Source organism: Atractosteus spatula, chromosome 1, assembly GCF_055471065.1.
Source record: "Atractosteus spatula isolate fAtrSpa1 chromosome 1, fAtrSpa1.hap1, whole genome shotgun sequence".
Lineage (NCBI taxonomy): Eukaryota > Metazoa > Chordata > Actinopteri > Semionotiformes > Lepisosteidae > Atractosteus > Atractosteus spatula.
The window spans coordinates 5,858,468-5,878,654 of record NC_142706.1 but is presented as its reverse complement, the minus strand read 5'-3'; the positions used below and the strand labels follow the sequence as shown (position 1 = coordinate 5,878,654).

General features: G+C 37.7%; 1 protein-coding gene across 1 annotated transcript in view; it reads left to right on the top strand.

Annotated features, from left to right (window-relative positions):
* The first annotated feature begins 2,892 nt into the window (after positions 1 to 2,892).
* The window catches only part of galntl6 (polypeptide N-acetylgalactosaminyltransferase like 6), a 37,185-nt gene continuing 19,890 nt past the window's right edge, over positions 2,893 to 20,187 (top strand). The window contains exons 1-5 of the mRNA XM_088926919.1: positions 2,893 to 2,959; positions 4,381 to 4,566; positions 5,679 to 5,804; positions 7,217 to 7,400; positions 19,513 to 19,630. Of these exons, the coding sequence (XP_088783045.1) occupies positions 2,893 to 2,959; positions 4,381 to 4,566; positions 5,679 to 5,804; positions 7,217 to 7,400; positions 19,513 to 19,630 (681 nt within the window). The remainder of the gene's footprint in view (positions 2,960 to 4,380; positions 4,567 to 5,678; positions 5,805 to 7,216; positions 7,401 to 19,512; positions 19,631 to 20,187) is intronic.

The following is a 20,187-nucleotide window of genomic DNA, read 5'->3' as shown; positions in this document are numbered from 1 at the left end:
TATTTTGCTAACTGTTTTATTTGGCAGAGTTGTGGCAATTGCCTTCACAACCCTATCTCTTGTCGAGCCTTCTACAGATCTGTAATCATAGGGCCTTAGTTGTCTCAGAGGAATGTGGATCACAGTCCCAGCAGAAAGGACGGGCCCTCTCCACACCACCCGCCTGAGCAATCGTCTTGTGCCAAGCCCTCGTACTGGGAGCACTGAACCCAGTCTCCTGCAGACAGCTGTCACTTCTCTTGCCCCACACAGCAAGACAGAAACACTCCTCTGGCTTGGGTTATCCGTTCTGTATTGACCTTTTCTTCCTTTCACAGCCATCTAACCTATTGTCCAAATTACGTGTTTAAAATTCCCCAGTATATATTTTCTATACTGCTGGCTCCTAAATTATATGCAATGTGTCATACCATTAGATTCATTATTTTATATTTGCCTTTTTATTAAACTCTGTGTTATAAGCATATTCATGAGTGTGAAGTCATGTCTTAGAGAGACTTTCTTCCGGCAGTAGGACTGACTGTATCTGGCCGTTTATATTCAGTTAGGGAGTAACAGCTTCTTTATTTTATGTGATTAACATTTATACTATAAAATGAAATATTCAAATACAAATAAAGGTTAATTCCACACTGAAAGGGAGAAAGATATTTAGGCTACTGAGAAAAAACCATTTCTAATAACATCTCTTTCACAGGAAAACAAGAAAAAAGCTTATGTGAAAGATGACCCACAGAAATAACCAATTTCATAGTCAAAATAACTTTTCAATTTGTTTTAAAATTAGTTATTTTTACAACAGGGCATTGTAAATCACAGTTGGATAATTACAGGAAAAGCAGAAAATACAGTAAAGGAATCAAAAATCAGTCCACCATGTAATCAAAGGCATTTACTGGTCAGCATGTAGGATTACTGGAAACGATTAACCTTACACTTACCAAGATTTCTGTGAAACTCTCAATCGGGACTGGCAAGGTACTAAGGCATTAAAGGGAGAAACAACTGTGGGTCTAGAAAGTGAAGTTGAATTCTGGGAAACCAGAGAACCCTACAGTGTAACTTTGAACAAGTTGAGAGCAGGGGCAAGAATATCAGTGAAGGAACGCCTCCTTGCTCTAGCAGGTTCAGAACACAAACGTTCACCTTATTAGACCTGTAATCAGAATCACTGCTGTGTGAGCTAGAAATAGGTCTTGGATTTGGTTCAAAACATGACCATTACCAAATGTAGACAAGACAGGTGTGGGGTAGTTTGTTTGTGCCACCTGTTTTCTGGCTAGGCTGTGAGCCCCTCACACACTCACTCATCTTGGAAAAAAGGCTGCTAACCAGTTAGCTCAGAAACAACTAAAGCAATATGACATAGAAAATTGAATATCTGGAAGGATCTTGAAGGGAAATTTTACACAGACTAAAAACATTTGAAAATGTTACAAAAAGCAAATGTAGGAGAATATAATTTGGGGTGATTTCTGCTGTTTATGTTTAGTTGACAGCCAAAAAATACAGCCAATAACCATTAAAAGACATTTTTAATAGGCCTTTACCAGGTTTTAATGTCATGGACTTTCTGTAAGGTTTCTTTCAAAGAACTGCAATTCTGTAATGCCTTTTATCCATTTCAGCCTGTAAGTTGCATGGTAATTTGTCATTTATGGAGAAGAACAACACTTCACAATGTTATTTGGGGATCCAGGAGTCATGTAAACCTTGAAATAGTGAAAAGAAGTCCTCTAACTCCTTTCTGAGAGTTTTTTTAAGTATATAATTTACCTATGAGACTTCACTGCATTTCTTTTTAAGGGGATAGAAACCCTGCCCTAGAACTAGGAGAAAATATCTCAAAGGATTTGCTTATGAACTATCAATGGTGGAAGCATAATGCTACCCTTTATCACTGCTTGTCACACCGCTGACAGGGATATAAAACTCTGCTTTTCAATTACTGTTTATTTGTCACTTTTTGTGTGACTTAGGTGCTGGCAGGTGGCTGGCATGTATCACACAAATGATTTATTACCTCATTTAATCAGCCATATGAAGGAACAATGATACATTTTTTCCTCTAAAAATTCAAATCAAGCCGCTTCCAGCTTCTTTTGTGACACAGAGCACTTACAATGACACACAGGTTGCAAGTTTTTGTCATTTATTTTTTTCAAGTGGAACTGAGATGTGTCTTTGTCATGTCTGTCAGTTATATTTGCTCTTCTTTTTCAGATATTGAATGCAAAACATATTTCAAAATTGTTACCATAGACGTAAATGCTGCATCATGAAGGGTGGGGTTGTCCTTCAGAGAATAAAGCTAGCATGCTCTGTTTTTTTCAGGCTTTTTTTTTTCTGGATTGGGACTTCAAATTCAAAGTCATACCACTACAGTACTGCTACTGTTTTTTCCTGGGTCTCTGACCATGTGCTGTTGCCTTGGCATCTTATCAGCTATTTGCAATTCTCACTCATAGCTGAAGCACAGTTATTCTCAGGAAAAATGTAAAATATTTACTGTAGCAGGTGCACGGATGTTTTATTGAACAGACACGACACGGGTATCATTATGCTGATTAACATTTGTCATCAACAGCACTGATCGACAGGGCGTCTGCTGTGAAAGTCACAAGCTAGCGGCACTGTTGGAAGCAAAACTAGCTGTGCATTGGTGCTTCATACCGAGTGCTGTCTCATGGAATTACATCTCATTGCTCTTGTAAAGGCTGGACAAACATGCACTTGTTCACTGGTCTCTGAGCCCTAGATGCCACACATCACCCCCGCTCTTTCCCCAAACGATCGGCGGGGCTCCCATTCAGCAAACAGAGCAACCATGGCATAGCTATCATCTCATTGATCGTTGGCAAATAGACAGAAAGCCATGGTTGCTCAAGCAACATGAGCACCTGCCCTGTCCTGCTGGGGTGTTGTTATGCCAGGCTGGGCAGTGCAGGAAAAGAAGGACGTGAGGTCAGCATGATCAATGTAGTTGCATGCAGTTGGGTTGCCATCAATCACTACAAGTGGAGCTCTACAGTAACAAAACAGATCTACCCAGACACTCACACTATTCCTCCCCATGGATTGGGCTCTTGTGCATAACTATTAGCAGATCATTCTGCATTAAGGTGGTCAGCACAAAAACTTGCCTCATTGCTGAGCAGGGCTTGGCTGCACGGCTGCCACGTCTGGCCATAGGCGTTGCTTCAACATGCTGATGACACAAAGGTGTTGTTCATTTCATGAGTATGCTATAAGGTTTTTTTTTCTGTTTCAATTTAATACATTTCTTGATTTCCTATGTGGGCTGATAGTCAATGGGTTAAATCATCTTATCGCGTGTGTCCAATCAGCTCTTTAACTTCACTAATAGGGTGGTGTAGTGTGGTGTAGTCGTTCACGTGTGTCACAGTCGGTCTTTAATTTAATCCAAATGAAGTGTCCAAAATTGTATATTTATGCGTCTAAAAATATATGGTACATGCATGGCCTGAGTAGGGGTTTCTTTTGATGCTCAGTATACATTCTGCAATGGTGTTGACGTAATTGTATAGCATTTAAATTATCCTTAATGGTAAGTGGGTATATTTGAAAGCGAAAAATAATTGCATGTTACAAGACAGAACAATGGTGGAAAAATGCAACAAACTGAAAGTTTTATCTTCCTATTATTTTCTATTACCTACATAACTACAGTCATGCAAGATAATTTAATCTTTTCCTGTAAATCCTGCAAATATAATATCGAAATGTTTTGTGTAGTGTACACTGTTAATATAAAGTAAGCAATTTTTTTTTGCAAAATATGTGAGATTCACACATATTTTATTTCATTCAAGTGTGAGAAACAAATTTGACCACATACAGTAGGTTGTTTTATTACAGTCATAAAAGTAGAATACAGTTAATGAGCATGTTCCATATGCTCACTTTCCACCTCAGCACAAATAGAAGCAAGTATAGAAGGTTACAGCCAAGTGGAGCCTCCTTATTGCCATCTAGTTTAACATTCAATGCACAGAGGCCAGTTCAACAATTCAATTAACTGTTAACTGGGGGGGAAATCTTGAGGGGAGTTAAATATTCATACAGTTTAATTTTACAGAGAGAAATAGCGAAGTAGTATCAATTAAGACTAGATTAACACATCACCGATATAATGTCAGATTTTTTTCCTCATTAAAATTCGCCATGGCCAGTATCAGCTACAGGTCTATTTTTTTCCGCAATCCCCCTGTTATACATGTTATCATATAACATATTATGTATGATATAGCTTATATGTTGTGTAAGTTAAGATTTCCCTCATGAAGCTACATTTATAGGCAGGTAAAGCTGCACAATAGCTGGAGATTACAGTTTACTTTTTTCTGCTTTTATTTGCAGAGCATCTTAAAGAACGGTTAGAGGAGTACATGGTACGGTTCCCTAAGGTGAGGATCGTGCGGACAAAGAAAAGAGAGGGGCTTATTCGAACTCGACTGCTGGGAGCAACAGTAGCCAAAGGAGAAGTCTTAACCTTCCTGGATTCTCACTGTGAGGCTAATGTGAATTGGCTGCCACCTCTGCTTGGTAAGTCTGACTGTCAGGTACAATAAAGGAAGGCTTATGCCTGAGAAAACTTTTTGTGGGTGAGACATACATTTTAATGCCTTTTCTCATTATAAAACCCAGCAGTCATCTTTGACTGGAAATAATATTGATGTTTACACCATTAGCTATGAATATGTACAGAATTTGCCAAATATGCAGAAGCTTTATTAACAACTGAGATCGTTTTTTCACGTAAGGATATTGAAGGATTTTCCTCCTTGTAAAGCAATCCAAATTTAGGTGAGATGTACACACTGTTTTTTTGTTGTTTTTCGTAATGCAGATTAGAGAATTAAGAAACAGTAAGACCATTGCAAAGAGTGAAGATGCGACTGTGCCAGCATTGCTCTGCTGTCAATGACATCATTTGGACTGTGCTGTTTTCAAGGAGTTATAATTAATATGTAGAAGAAGAAAAAAGTAGATGTAGAAATATGTGGAAGACAAAACAGATACGGCAAAAATTATTATATAATTTCTGTGAAAATGGCGCAGAGTTCAGTATTTAGTCTTTTTGGAAGAGGTGGTAGACGAAACTGTTAAACTTAGTAAACGGAGAAGGAAACAAAAAGCACCTCAAGGGACACTTGAGAGACACAGGGACAAATCTCTCAGGGAGAAACAAACCTGTGCCTTGAAGTTTGCTTGCTGTGAAGGCTGGGCTATACTTTTGGAGTATGCTTGCTTAACTAAGGCAGAATAGCATGCTGCATTTATATTTCCAAGGCTCAAACAATCCATACTGTACATCAGTGTATGGATAACACAAGGCAGCAGGGGTAGATGAGATTCCCCCAGAGATGTTGAAAGCACCGTTGAGATGTCGTGATTAATGCGCCTCTCCAATGTTGCGTAAAAGAAAGGCGCAGTGCCTCAGTACTAGCAAGCTAGGATGCCATTTTAAAGAAGGGGGACCGGAGAGTTGGTTCCACCTATAGGGGGTGCACTCTCTTCAGCTCCCAGGCAAAGCATGCAGATGCAGAAGAAACAATTCAGACCCTGTCATGGTCACTGAACAGTGAGCCAGCTCTTCACAGAGATTCAACAGGCATGGTGGAAGTTTGCCAGTCAGGTCTGTCCCTGTTTTGTAGGTCTAGGGAGGGTGCATGTCTGCCTTTCTTCCAATGACCAGCTGTGGGAGGAGAATGGGCTCTCAGTGCAGCGCCTGGCATGCTATGTGCTCCGTCTGTTCCTAGAGTTCTTGTTCACGGGTGTTGGCAAGTGGGAGTGTCTTAGTTTGATTTGGCTCTGGCAGTGTTGCAGGCAATGTGCTTGTCTGTGGTTGTTAAGCAGAGGCTGAGTTCTCAGACAAAGTTCTTGGTTTACAGACAACTCTATGTCCTCATCCCCACCTATGGTCTCCGTGAAAGAACAAAAGGATGATCGCAGGTGTAAGCAGTGGAAATGAGGCTTATTCGCTGGGTTTTGGGGCGTATAGAGGTTACCCACATTTAGCACTCTCTCTTGAGCTCTACTGGGCGCATCCCACTGGAACCACTGGGAAGAGACTTCCAGGCTGGAAGGACTATATCTTTCAATTGTCTGGGAACAAGAAGAAATCCTACAGGAGAACTCAAGTCTCTTTTAGAGGAAAATAATCCCTGAGCATCCCTACTCTGTATGCAGCTACCGCAACCCAGGATAAACCCAACAGAAATGGATTGATGCATGGATTTCAGTCCAATTTTTAATATTGGTGTTCAATACAAATATTAAAAGTTGTTCCATTAAATATTTACCATACAAAGTATCATACCAGGCTTTACAACTACATTCTGGTATAATGTGGAGGCAAAATATAGAACTAGAGTAAGACAAAGTGTCAAACTAGCACATTCTGCTGCCAGCATTGGATTATATACATATTTTAAGGCATCTTTCAGTTCATCCATGCAATGTCTGATTTAAATAAATAGAAACCTGTGGTGTAGTACCATGCCTGCTTTGAGCTGGGATCAGTTTATGAATTGTACACGTACATTGTTTCCAGGTGTCCTTTTTGTTGTAGACATACTTATACATGTCATTTAATTAAACTATTTGGAAAAGCATTTCTTTTTTTTTTCAATATAATATTTAGCTGCTGGAGACAGGACATGTGCTCCATGCTGGCTCCCCATTATCAGCATTGTCTGCTTTATTCTGCAGCACTCAAGTGCATTTAATCTGAAATGCGTCCCGAAAGGCAGCAAGATCCCATTTTTTTTGCTTTATAATTACTTTGTTATTGTGCTGAAACAATAAAGCTACATCTTTAAATCTTTAATTTTCAACAAACATAGTTCTTCCTTAAACACCAAGAAGCACTAGGGGTGACATATCTGGGACAGCGTAGCAGTACTGAGTGACAAAGATATAGATGGCTGAGGTTTGGGCGGCCTCAATGGAGTAAACCTACTTTGAAAAACTGTAATTGTTTCTAATCACTGGCCAGCTGCATGAAGTCCAGTTCCAGATAGCAGCTTTGTGCAGACAGAAAGAGAAAGGAGTGTGAAGGGGAGGTGTTAGAGGCAGGTGCTCTTATTCTCTACCGGGAAACGTGTTTTGGTCAAACGTGATGGATGGCCTGCCGCAGATGAGGCCCCCTTTTTCCACATTCCCCACTCCTGTTCACTTTTTTTCCCAACAGACCAAATTGCTCAGAACTCCAGAACCATCGTGTGCCCCATGATTGATGTCATTGACCACAACCACTTCGGCTATGAGGCCCAGGCGGGCGACGCCATGCGTGGGGCCTTCGACTGGGAGATGTACTACAAGCGCATCCCCATCCCGCCAGAGCTGCAGACGGGCGACCCCAGCGACCCATACGAGTAAGACCTCCGGCGCGACGAGCGTTTCCTCTCCCCTCCTGCTGGAACGAAAAGATTTGGCGCGCCACCACTTATCTACATTTTTTTTTTTAAGTTTTGCTTTTTTGCGGTCTTAATACGACCGGTTGGTGGAAAAGGCTCAAGTGATTGCAGTTTCCCTCAGTGTTTTCTGTTGTTTTAAGGCCAAGTATGTTGTACTATGATGTAGGGATGATCTAGATCGATTTATATACTGTATGTATCAAATTCACTTACAGATTGCATCTGAAAGCAAGCAGACGACAAAGTCAAAGGTTTGTCTGAAAATCAATACAATAGCATTGGTTATGTCTTTCAGGTTCAAATTTATGATCATATTTTTAGCAGGACTTATTTACTATTGACTTAACTGTTCACTTCCTGTTTACTATCGACTTAACTGTTCACTTCTGAGTGCACCGCAGTTTTAGTAAGCTTGCCACTCGTTCTGCTGAGACGGCTTTCGTAAGATTAGGCATTCTGCAAATATGTCATTTCTTAGTTTTATCTTTACTGAGAGAAAACAATGTGGGTGTACTATATGAGAGCATGCATCATGATTAATATAGAACAGAGGAGAATAAAATCATGAAAGTGGATTACTGAAGGAATAATTGAGTTTGCTTTGCATTCCTTTTCAGCACTCTTCATGCTCTTGACATGTCTGCATTTCATAACACAATGCAGTAGAAAGTTAAAGTCAAGGTACACAAGATGTGAACTGTTCATTTTCCCTCTACAGCAAGCCATTCCTTCTCTCCTGTTGCACAAATGCAGACGTAATGTTATGCTCTTGACCACTATTCTGTAAACAAAAATGTAGGAGCTAAACTAGGCATGTTTGGGTGGTGACAAGGTTAGCCACTTAACACTCAACAAAAAAACAAATGCAGGTTTCAGCACTCGTCTGTTTTTAACCTTTAACTGCAATTCAGTTTGGAAACTCTGTTGCAAAATCAAAATACCTACTGCTTTTGGTCAGCTGAGCACACATATCTTTTTAGTCTGTTGATGTGTAATTTCAATAGAATTAGAACAGGGCATTCTTTTTCTCTTGATACACCTACGCTTGTAAAGGCTAATTTGTGTTGAGTCTGGCATTTGCAGCACTTTCTTACTGACTTGCATTCACATCCCCTTAGATATACAATGTAAGGCTGATTGATTCTTTTCACTTTGAAAACCTGACATAGAAAAAATCCCAGCAGTGTCTTCCTAAGGTTCAACGCTCCACCTGGCCAGGTTTGTCCTGTAACTAGGAATGGTGTCCAGAGGTGTTGCAGTACAATGTATAAAGTTAAAGGAAGGACGCTGTAGGCCAGCTGGGAGATTTTCTGTCCATTTCCAACCACTTACTATGGGTTTTCTTATAAAGAACCTCACATTTTTAATGAATAATAATTCATTATTCCTTACACTTAGATAGCACTCCTGGACACTCCACTCAAAGCTCTGTGTAGCCCCACGTGGATGATGCAACAGCAGCCATAGTGCACCAGTACATTCACCACACACCAGCTCTCAGTAGGGAGGAGAGCAGAGTGATGAAACCAGTTCAGAGATGGGGATTACTATTACTATGGAGGCCACAATTGGTACAGGCAAATGGGAAATTTGGCCAGAATGTCAGGGTAACACCCCTACTCTTTTCGAGAAACACCCTGGGATTTGTAATGACCACAGAGAGTCAGGATCTCAGCACCTTTTTATAGAATAGTATCCCTTTCACTTTACTGGGGCATTAGGAGACACACAGACTGCAGGGTGAGTGCCCCCTACTGGCCCCTCTAACACCTCTTCCAGCAGCAACCATAGTTTTCCCAGGAGGTCTCCCATGCAGGTACTGACCAGGCTCACACCCACTTAGCTTCAGTGTGTTGTCAGTTGTGAGTTGCGGGGTGATATAGCTGCTTTATATCTTTGTATCATATGGTACATTACAGAATTGGAATGATACCTGTAGTTGGAAAATGGACAAGGGGTTATAAGTTACAAAAGCAATTTTTAAAATTCACATCATATATCAAATATTATCTACTTCTTCTATCTAATTTGTTTTGTGACAAAACAGCTTTATTTTAAACATCTGGAACATCAGCAGTGCCGTTAAAGGGGAGAGGAATTCCTTACATTCTAAATTACCATCAAAACCATTAAAATAAAATTTATTTCTGTTGCATCCTCCCTAGAGAAAGCTTTAATATGAAAAAGTACATTTGGAGGCAAGACATGTTTATTTTTCTCTTACATCATAATTATCAAAATACAATTTAGTATCAGCTGCTGATTCAAAAAGAGCTCACTAAAATGATTTATTATGGGCACAGAAAACAGAGGTATTGCATATTAAATGTTCCGTTTTTTGTCTGAAATCAAAAGGCTTTTGTAAGCAAGCAGTTCTCACATGCATCACATCTGACATTCCATTATTCTACCTCTGCAATGTTCACAATTTACAATCTGAGACTGTGCCCTGCATTCTTCCAGCAGTTGCTTGTGCAAAGTGAGCTTGGAGTATGCCTACATATAATTATACTGTGATGTCTTAGTTATCCATGACCTGATGTAGGGTTGAAACCCTTTTACAATTATGTGTGTATATATAATACATGTGTATCGCCATATATAGAAAAAAGTACAAAACAATCACCTTGGTAAAATTTTAATAAAATAGTTTTGTAAAGCAGTTTAGTCTTAAATGGTTTTACAGTATCTGTTCATTTTTATGCAAAACATTTATCCCATACCATGCAGCATTTAACACATCTACTTACTTGAAAGCAATCCTCTGTGTTTTTCAAAGACATAAATGGACAATACAGTTGCTTGTTGGACAGCACTGGATAAAAGTTTAGAAAATAATGTTATTTAGTTTAGAATGGTAATGATTATTTTTTTGTAGCCTGTGGAACTACTTAGAAGACTAAGCGTTGATATTGAATGGAAAGGCGAGGAGGTCTCTGCTGCACTGTCGCAAAAAATGAAAATCCTGTATTTTCTCAGAGGTTTGGCTCAGAGCTGAATGGTGATGATCCAGTTTAGTTCTCAGAATCAGTGCTTTCTAGTCATAGAACCTTGTGACAGTGAAACAGGCGTTAGTCACAGGTCTGTGGCTGCATTGTTCTTAATCCACTTTGTGTTCAATCCACACCATTAACTCAAAGATCGCTTTCCAGGAGTCAGTGCTGTTGGTTTCTCATTACCCCGTGGGTGTGCTTGGATTAGAAAACAGATACGCGACCATGTACCATCTGTAAGACTTGGTGGTCTGACAACTCAAGAGCGTGGCAAAACATGAAGCGAAGCTTTACTGCCAGGACTACCTGATTCGAATAATTCTCAAAGACATCGTTTAAATCCTTTCTGCTTATGGCCCTCCACGTTTCATTTTATTTCAAATCTGCCTGCTGTTGAGACCTGACAAACTTCACAAATGGGGAAAAAAACAAGCTGCAATCCACCTAATTAAAGCAGAATTTCTTGTCTTCGAGGACCTTAGGGGTTCAAACATGGCTGGGAGGGTGTACAAATAGTGCATTGGTCTGCCACTGCATTATTATATCCAAGACAAAGATAAAGCAGAAAAAACAAGTAAGATTTCTTCTAATCCATGTGCTATAGTTAATGATAGACCCTTTGAAATAGACACCTTAACCAAATCATGATTCGGAAGAGTTGATTTTGCTGAAGGAATCTATTAAAAACCTTTTCATAGAAGCATATTTGAAAGGCTATGTGAATGCCTCTACCAGGTCTGTTATTAACACATAAGGTACAGGAAATGAAAAGGCCTTAATTAAGATATGAGAAACAATTACTAGATGAAAGAGGATTTCAATTTGAATCAAAGCTCATTTGATGTGAGATGATATGTGCAAGATGTTAAGATTGTTTTGTGCAATCTACTATGACAATAGGTGTATTAGGAACCTCTTAATAAAAGGGCTACCTTTTCTATACTTCTGCAATTATCTTATAAGAGGTGGCTTCAGCTGAAGTACAGAGTCATTGCTTTGGTAAGCTCACATCCCCACCTGCTGGTGGAGTTACATAGGTATAATCTTATAGGTACTGTATACATAGGTATACACAAGCTAAATTCAGGTTTAAATTGAGGAATAATACATTGTATTTAACCATGAATAAAATGATAAAACATTCTTCTGCATATTGTCATTTATTAGTGATTTGTTATTTCAAACCTTTCAATATTTGGAGGTCCTCCATAGTTTTTTTAATAGAAGAAACTATCTTGTTGTGCTGTAAGTGAAAATCGTTTGTGCTTTAAAATCATTTAACTTAATTAATGTGGATCTCCTGCTGTGTGATACTTTTCAAATTGCATGAGAATCCATTAGAAGTAAAACCTCTTGAAATTATCACAGCAATGACTGGATTCATAGATTTGTGTTGAAGGAACAAACGGAGGTTAATTTTCTGCTGGAGTCTGAGAACCAATTTGTTCTCTGGTCAAAATGGTCTGGACTCATCCATCCTGCAATATTATTTTTATACACTTAATAAAATCTTACTGTTCTTGGTTATTTTATTTTCTTTCTTCATTTTTTTGCAGTTGGTCTCGGAATGCAGATCCTTTTTGAGCCAATCTGTTAGAAATGGCAAACCTCTCACATACAGAAAAACAAGAGAACTAATACTATTAGACCAATAAATATATACAGCTTTTTGTGAAAACACTAATTCTCACATCAAATAGACTACAGTATGTTGCAGCCAGCAGTTTCTAATGGCATGCCAATTACAACATTCATAAAAAGCTATACAAGCAAGTAGTTAGACACCTACAGAGTTAAATTTAGCAAACGTCAAAAAGTAACAAATATGGATATTAATATGTGGTATGTTTAAAGTATTCTCTAGAATATTTTAAGTGCACCTTGCTAAGAGAAGTATTCATTACAACAAGATGTAGCATTTGTGGATGAGTATAGTTTAGCAAACAGTTATTAAGTAAGTTTGTTTCAAATACAAAATGCTGTCTTCAATATACCCCTCAATATACCCTAAGCATAGTTTTTATTGTAACTGAGATGATCTTACATATTTATTCTTACAATACTGGCAATGCTGAAGAGTAAAAATGCAAATCAAAGTGCCTTTGTCATTTTTATGGCTTTAGTGATAAACGTTTGGTAATGTCACCTCAAGCACAGTACCTCTTTAGACACAGATAGTGAAGATAATGTCTTTGAATAAAAAAGTAACATTTAACTTTTAAAGTTAAGCAACTGTTCTGACATATGTCTATAGAAAAGCAGAACTGTAGGAAAGGCCAAGATAGAAGCATTTGAATGTATTAGGCACTGTTTTAGAATAATCCCTCTCATTCTAAATGCTGTCCATATTTTCTCATTGCCAAGACTGAGTGAGTGATTGAGTGATTTCATTCTAAGCACTGACACTTTTTTAAATGTCACCGCAAACAGTCCTCCTCAAACTGTTAATTCCAAATTTCAGTATCTAACACAGTAAAACATATCACTCATTGGTTTCCTCCATACTTTTACAGTCTTCATAAAAGAGCTGCCATATCTTGACAGGGAGTGACATGACTTTTCTTAAAAATCAATTGTTATTTTGTGACCTTTTGAAAAAAACCTATTTCAAAATGCAACAAACTACTGTTATGCGTTCCATTAGCATTTGATGGGATGTGCATAGTTTGATTGAACAGGCAGGCCGTGAATGGCAGTTATTTTTGAAATACCTCAATGCCTGACTTATGCTACTCAATCTGTCTTTCTCATGTGTTTACCTTGTGTTCCCACAATGTATATTAATTAAATTAGTAGTTTCATTGGGTTCTTGGGAGAAGAAAGTTAATTATATACTGTTAGATTTTTATTTTTAGCGTAAACGAAAAACATCTACAGCAGAACTCACAATGGACATATCCACAGTTCAGATAATAATGGCGTATTTACAGAAAAATATCAGCATAGTAACAATAGATGCAACAGACAGTGTATAGATTTATCAATATAGCTCACATTACTCCAGTTTGCTTATTCAAATAAGGGAATAATGTAAGTCATTACAACAGCTGTTCAATGAGATTTCACAGTTTTCACTGTTTTTTAGCTAAAGTTTGAATTGGCTAGTTATTATTTCAACCCTTATTTCATCTGGTGGATAATGGTAGAGATGATGGATTGTCACCTGTCACTTAGTAACCTATGACCCTCTGCAGTGATACAAAACAGAGAGGGTGACAACACCTCTCCACACCCCCTTTCCTGTAGGAGACTCAAAATCTTCCCTTCGAGGTTCACCTAGGTCAAGGCTTGCTGCCTTACCCAGGCACAATCAATATTTGAGATTGTCACTTGGTAAATGTAAAAAAATTACGCCAATATGCCCTGTACATCCTCTCTCTGTGTTGTCATTGTCAGTACTGCCAGGATCTGTCAATTTGAAAATCCTCCAACTCAAAATGTACACTTTGAGCTGTTATTGCAGCTCCCAGCAACATCGATATTTTATTTTTCTTATTAATTAGTGTACGGAGTGTTATTTCTAGACTGTTTATATACCCATTTGGTAATTAGACCAGTAATGGGTTTTGTTAAGTTCCGAAAAATAACACTAATTAACATTGATTTCCTTTCAAATTCTGGCACAAATATGTCAAACAGTGACAAATATTGTGATTGTAAATATATTGTCAGTCATTTAGTAAACATGTAAATGCGATGAAGAAGTTCAGGTGGGTAGCTGCGTCAGCATGTGTAGGCTGCAAAGGAACAAGTAATAGGTTTATCCCATGCTGAAAAAAAGGTGAAGAAGGCTCCACGGCCGAAACGTTGTGTTTTCTTTCTTCTCTTTTCAGCATGGAATAAACCTGTTACTTGTTCCTATGTAAATAGGATTCTCTCCAAATTTAAATTAGGATCTTTTTTAATAATGAAATATGCATAACAAACTATTGAAAAGAAAGTCAGTGCTAAATAATACTACTTCATTAACAGCAGTGTTCTCATTCAAAAATGACTGGTTTCGTGACTGGTTGTGTATTTACTGTATATGTATCGTTTGTGCTCTGACCGTGAATTGTCGCAACTGGACACGCTCTGCCAGGGATGGAATTGAAGTTTGTTACGGTGCTGCTCTCCAGTGGCCTCTGTGCCTCCTGATTTATCAGTGAGAGCTGTGTGTATCCTCAATCCCACTCTCATCAATGCCTTTGGCTCTGTGGTTCCAGAAAGCAAAAGGTGGAAAATGTCCCTCAGGGTGCATGTTTAGAAGATGCTGGTCCCTTTGGTACTTGTTAGAGATTTTTGGAGTACACACTGTTGCTGACACCACTAATACTAATAATAATTTAATCCATTCACATTAATTTAAAATTATTTCCAGCTTTTGAGCAACTTCTATTGTAATAGAGTAACTTAAAATTATTATAAAACAATTCGCATATATGCACAATATGTTTCACTCATAGTCCGATATCAAACCTTTAAAATCTGGTGGGCTGTGGGACATTCCTTCAGTCCAGCCCTGATCTTTATTTTGGGTGTATCCAGTTGGTGAAACAGTAACAGCTTCTGTCTTGTGTTGCTTTCAAGGAAACTGTTTTTCATTGACTGTAAAAATAATATTCAGCTAGGAGCCCTTTAATTCAAAGGGGAGCTTTCTGTTCCCAAGTGAAAGACACTGTACTGTTAAGAAAATTAAGATACATAGCAGTATTTGCTGTATCTCCAAAGGACCATAACAGCTACAAAATGACATTTGCTGGGTAACAGTAGGGTCCTTTTTAAAAAAAAGACGTTTCTGATAGCAGTACTGCATGCATCCGATTACTCTTTTTTCTGTTTTACATGATGCATTTTAAAAGCCAACTGCATCTAACTGAGCACTTAAGCTCTGAAGTAATTTTGCTTTAGACGCATCATTTTTATGTGAGATCTTAATTGGTAAACACAACTGGAGCCAACAGGCAATTCATTTAACTGCTTTATGAATCTCCTGCACAAATCAGTGCTGAAGCTGTATCTTTTGAAAGGTTTTCACCCTTGTCCATTGTCTGATCAGTCTCTAACCCCCGCACTTCACGTTGTTGTCACTCAGGGGAAAAAACAAAAACTTATTGAGCATGTTGATCATTTCCTATGATCTAACCAAGAGAATTGAAATTTTACAAAGCAATAGTAATTCGTGTCAAGTTACTACCATTGCTGTACAAGTCCATAAATGAACGCTTGGTATAACTATACGCATGAGCTTAACATTAAAACCAGTAAACATGATTTAATTATAACACATCTGTCATATGAAAAAGAATTTGATGAGGTTTAGCTAAAGTGATAATTTCACATTTAACATTTCCTAACTTTTTGATTACCACATGTTACAGCTTAGTCAAAATAATTAGAAATAGAGTAATTGTCTGGATATCTCAAGAGGTGTGTCTATTAACCCATACCATGACTGTTAGGAGGTCTTCTCAACCAATAGTAAGTAGTATGACAAATTCAAAACATGGGTATTCAAATACATTTCAATTACTACAGGAAGATTAGCATTAAGATGCATAAAACTACTTTGGAACAGCTTCTGGACCAATCAGTTACCTACTGTGTGGGCATCCTTGGCTGAACAAAAATACTCTCCTCAGTCAGACACCATCATGTCTATCATATAGTCCCTGAACATTAGGGCATCATTTCCAGATAATTCAAACAGAGGTTTCATTTCATACTTTCATACTTTCATTATTTGAATAAATTCTCACTTAGGTATGAGCTCAGGACAAATGCAAATGCATTAGATACTAAAAACTAGAAACTAATATGTGTCCAATTCTCTGTGCACAGTAATTAAAACAGACAAAGAACTATACTATATCTCTGATAAAACTGTATTATTCTTTATCGGGACAGCCCTTAAGTTATTTATTAGAGATAGGATTCAGCAGTGTGTTGTTGGTCTTTCCTCTGTTTTCCAAGTAAACTCAGTGAGCTGCCACTCCTATGTACTGTAGGATAAAAATATAAAAGCAGGTTGATGCTGGAGAGGATCACTCTTTGCCTTTCAGAAATTAGATAAGACTGCCAATATACTGTATGGCGTGTTGCTGTTATTGTGACTTTCACAGAAAAACCCTCAGTTACCCAGTTGTATTACCCCCGTGTAATCAGAAGCTGTATATATTTCTTTCTTTTCTGCAGTTTTATTAAGCCATAAATCTATCACTAACAGGCAAGCTAATTACAAGTATCATTAGAAGCTAAAGCCAATTTGTTTTTCGGGTTATTTCAATATCTATCTATCTGTGCTGCTTAAAGTGCTGACATAGATATTTTAGCACATGAGCATGGAATAAGCACTGTTTTTTTCTGTTGTTGGCAAGAAGGATAAAAAAAATTAATTTCATTACTGATAAGTGCTCGCCTCTCTATTACCCTCCATAATTGAGTAAGCCAGTATATTACAGGGCTTTAATAAAAAGAAAGGAAGTGGGCCAGAGAATATTAGGGGAGAGCAAATTGCTTTTGGCGCCCACATCTGCCCCTTCTGTTCATCCTGTTTGCTGTTTTTTTACAACCTAATTACAGAGGTTTTTTTTCAGGAAATTGCTGCCCAGCGGTGACTCTCTGACCTCCCTCGTGTAGCACAGGCATGAACCAGCAGCTCCCTCAGTCTTACTCTGCTCTCTCGGTTTCTCTTGCCTTCCACAGAGTAATTGCTTTAGGTGACACTTTTAATCCCTATCAATGCTAAACAACTGAAATATTATAATTGTCTTTTTGGCTTGCTGAAAACCTAATAGTTTGAAACCCAAAAGGGGATTCAAACTATAAGGTCGGGAGACACATAAAATTGTCATCTTGAATCTCAGGTGCTTGTTGTCCTTTCGGGTACATTGCTAGTGACCTGTCTTGGCCACTTCAAAAAGACTCAGGCTCTTTTCACTATGGTGAAACAACTGCAATAAGCCAATAAACCTTAATAAATCTTTTTGTTTTCCTTTAGAAAGTACATACTTGTGTACTGAGATGAGTAACTCCTGGTACCTCACGTTTCTTTCTAAGTGTTCCTATTTTTGCATTGATCTAAGTTTTAAATTGCTTTCAAAGCAAACTCTCTCGTGTGCTCCCAGCTCCCACATTGCCTAAAGAGTCAGATCTACTGGGTAATTTACAAGCCTGTAGTCTAGTCATAAGATGCAAAGTATTGAGTCAAGCTGCTAGAAGAAAGCCTCCTAATGTTCTAATTGGGTTGAAAAATGGGTTAAAGAACACCCATATGGAAAGCCTCCAGCTCAGGAAATATCCCTTGAAAAGCTCAGCTGCTGTCTACTACTGGACCTCTTCATATTTTTCTGCGACACAGCACACAGCACTGCATTACGTCAAAGTGAGGGCAACGTTCACCATTGCAATATTATTTCACGCTACTATGATATTAAAGTTCAGTTGGCAACAGTGGAGCTTTCTTTAAGTCAGTGAAACATTTAATGGAAAAGAGTGCTATTCCTATTACCTGCTGGATTATGGCAATATTTCACAGTGCCATAGGAAAGCATGGAAAAGAAATACAAAATTGCTCATTTCAGTCCACTGCAGGAAGATTCGAAGAGGGTTATTTTCAAGGGTTATTTAAATATTTTAAAATGACAATGGTGATATACAGTATTTAAGCAGGTACAATACCAATAAAAGAAAATAGGTAGTCTGAAAGGCTGACTATAGAAAGCCTACTTGAAAGAGTTGTTTTAATTAAGTGTTGAACTGTATTTCTTGCTTATGTTTTCAACTGAAAGTGAAAGCATCTGCATGTTGTTTTTTCTTTTACCGGTTCTATTCTTTGTCCAATGCTGTTTGTGGGCAAATTGTAAATCATCTTAATCCTTTACCTGTCACTCATTGAAAAAGAATTCAGATAGAAAAAAAACGTGGACTCCTACAACTTAACTAAGCCAAAGTGGAAAAAAAAAGGAAAATCACATTTTCCTACGCGACATAGTGCATGTAATATCCACCATTCCCTATCCCAACGACATTAATATAAAGATGTGCCGGAAGAAAAAAATGTCTAGATGCGCTAAAAGATTACAACATCAAAAATGAGAAAAAAGCTACTCTCTGAATACAAAAATACATATTTACATTTCCAGTGTAACAGAAGCCAAGCAGTATTGAAATGTGTGGTGCACTGCAGGTGAATAAACCCCTCATAGGTGTGAATGAACCTTCTTAGTATCAGGAGGCAGTCAGCCTCCTTGTGTGGGAGGTGGGAGCTGTGAATTTGCAAAGTAGACACAGCTAGAACTGAAAGAATCAGTAGGTGTGGTTATCAACCATGTTATGTTGTTTACTTTCCAAGACAATTGTTCAAAACTAAATGACAAAATAGTCCAAAAATGATGTTTTTCAGCTAATTATCTAGCTTAAAAATGAAAAAAGTCAAACTGCTGCCCATCTCAATAGGTTATTTCAATGTGACAGTGAAATGACAATGCTTATATTTGTTAATGTAAGAAAAAACACTTTGTTTTAAAACAAGTACACAGCTTCATCTTTTACAGCTAATTATCAGGAATGTAAAATCTCAAGTTAATCTGTTGAAAGATTGCTCAATTATCTTTATTAACCTCTATTTAAAAAAAAAATTTTTTTTTTTGCTTTCAAACGGTTGCTTTGCCTTCTGTTTCTGTTTTTCGTTCTCAGTTTGTTTTCTATTCAGCACCGCAGAACCCTGTTAATATATATTTGATGATATGGTACTGAAATCCTTTGAGTCTTATTAAATTGCCTTGGTTTCATTAGTCATTAAAAGATGTGATTTTAATGTTTCACTGAGTCTCTAACCTGTACAGAGAATACCATCTCTGTTGTTAATGGACCAATTAAAAACCTTAAGACAATTACTCATATCATAAAGACCTTCTCAGAATCTGGCATATTAGGATTGCATTGTTCTATTTAATACCTAGTGGTGAAATGGAAATAAAAATATTAGTAGATGTATCTGATTCAGACTGTACCTCTACGATTATAGTGAATGGGAGCACTATGTCAAGGGATTGAGGTGTTCATTGGTGCCATTTTTCACATGATCCTTCTTCCAGGTCACCAGTTATGGCAGGAGGCCTTTTTGCAGTAAATCGACAGTGGTTCTGGGAACTGGGAGGCTATGATCCAGGACTAGAGATATGGGGTGGAGAGCAGTATGAAATATCATTCAAGGTAAGTCAAGCTAGAAAATACCTTTTGCTAACTACTGTAATTTAGATACTGTAGACCAAACACGTTGACCTAAAATGAAATGAAATAAATGATTCAGAATAAAATGTTCTCTACCTATTTTCAAGATATTGCAAGGACTTTTGTTTCTGAGAAGTGCAAGAGATTAAAAAAGCAAGTAAAATAAGCTATTTAAATATTGTATTTTTGTGACCTCTCTCCTGTCAGGATGAATAATGCTCACAGCTAACAAAGTAATTTGACTCAAACATAAATTATTGAAAAGGAAAACCTTCAGTTCAATTTTCATTCTCAAGAGCAGTGGGAATGTGAAACATATAGCCCAATAAAATGTAATTGAATCACAGTTTTGTGTGGAAGTTATCTGGAAATGGGCAAATTTAATAATTGAGCAGAATTAGAATGTTAGTAATGCCTTTCCCTGATTGATCTGTCATTTTCTCAATTAATCAATTGGGACAGATGCCACAGTTATATCATGTTTCATACATTTTCATAACAAAGTGAGTTATGGGTATCAAAGCAAGCACTTTCAGTTA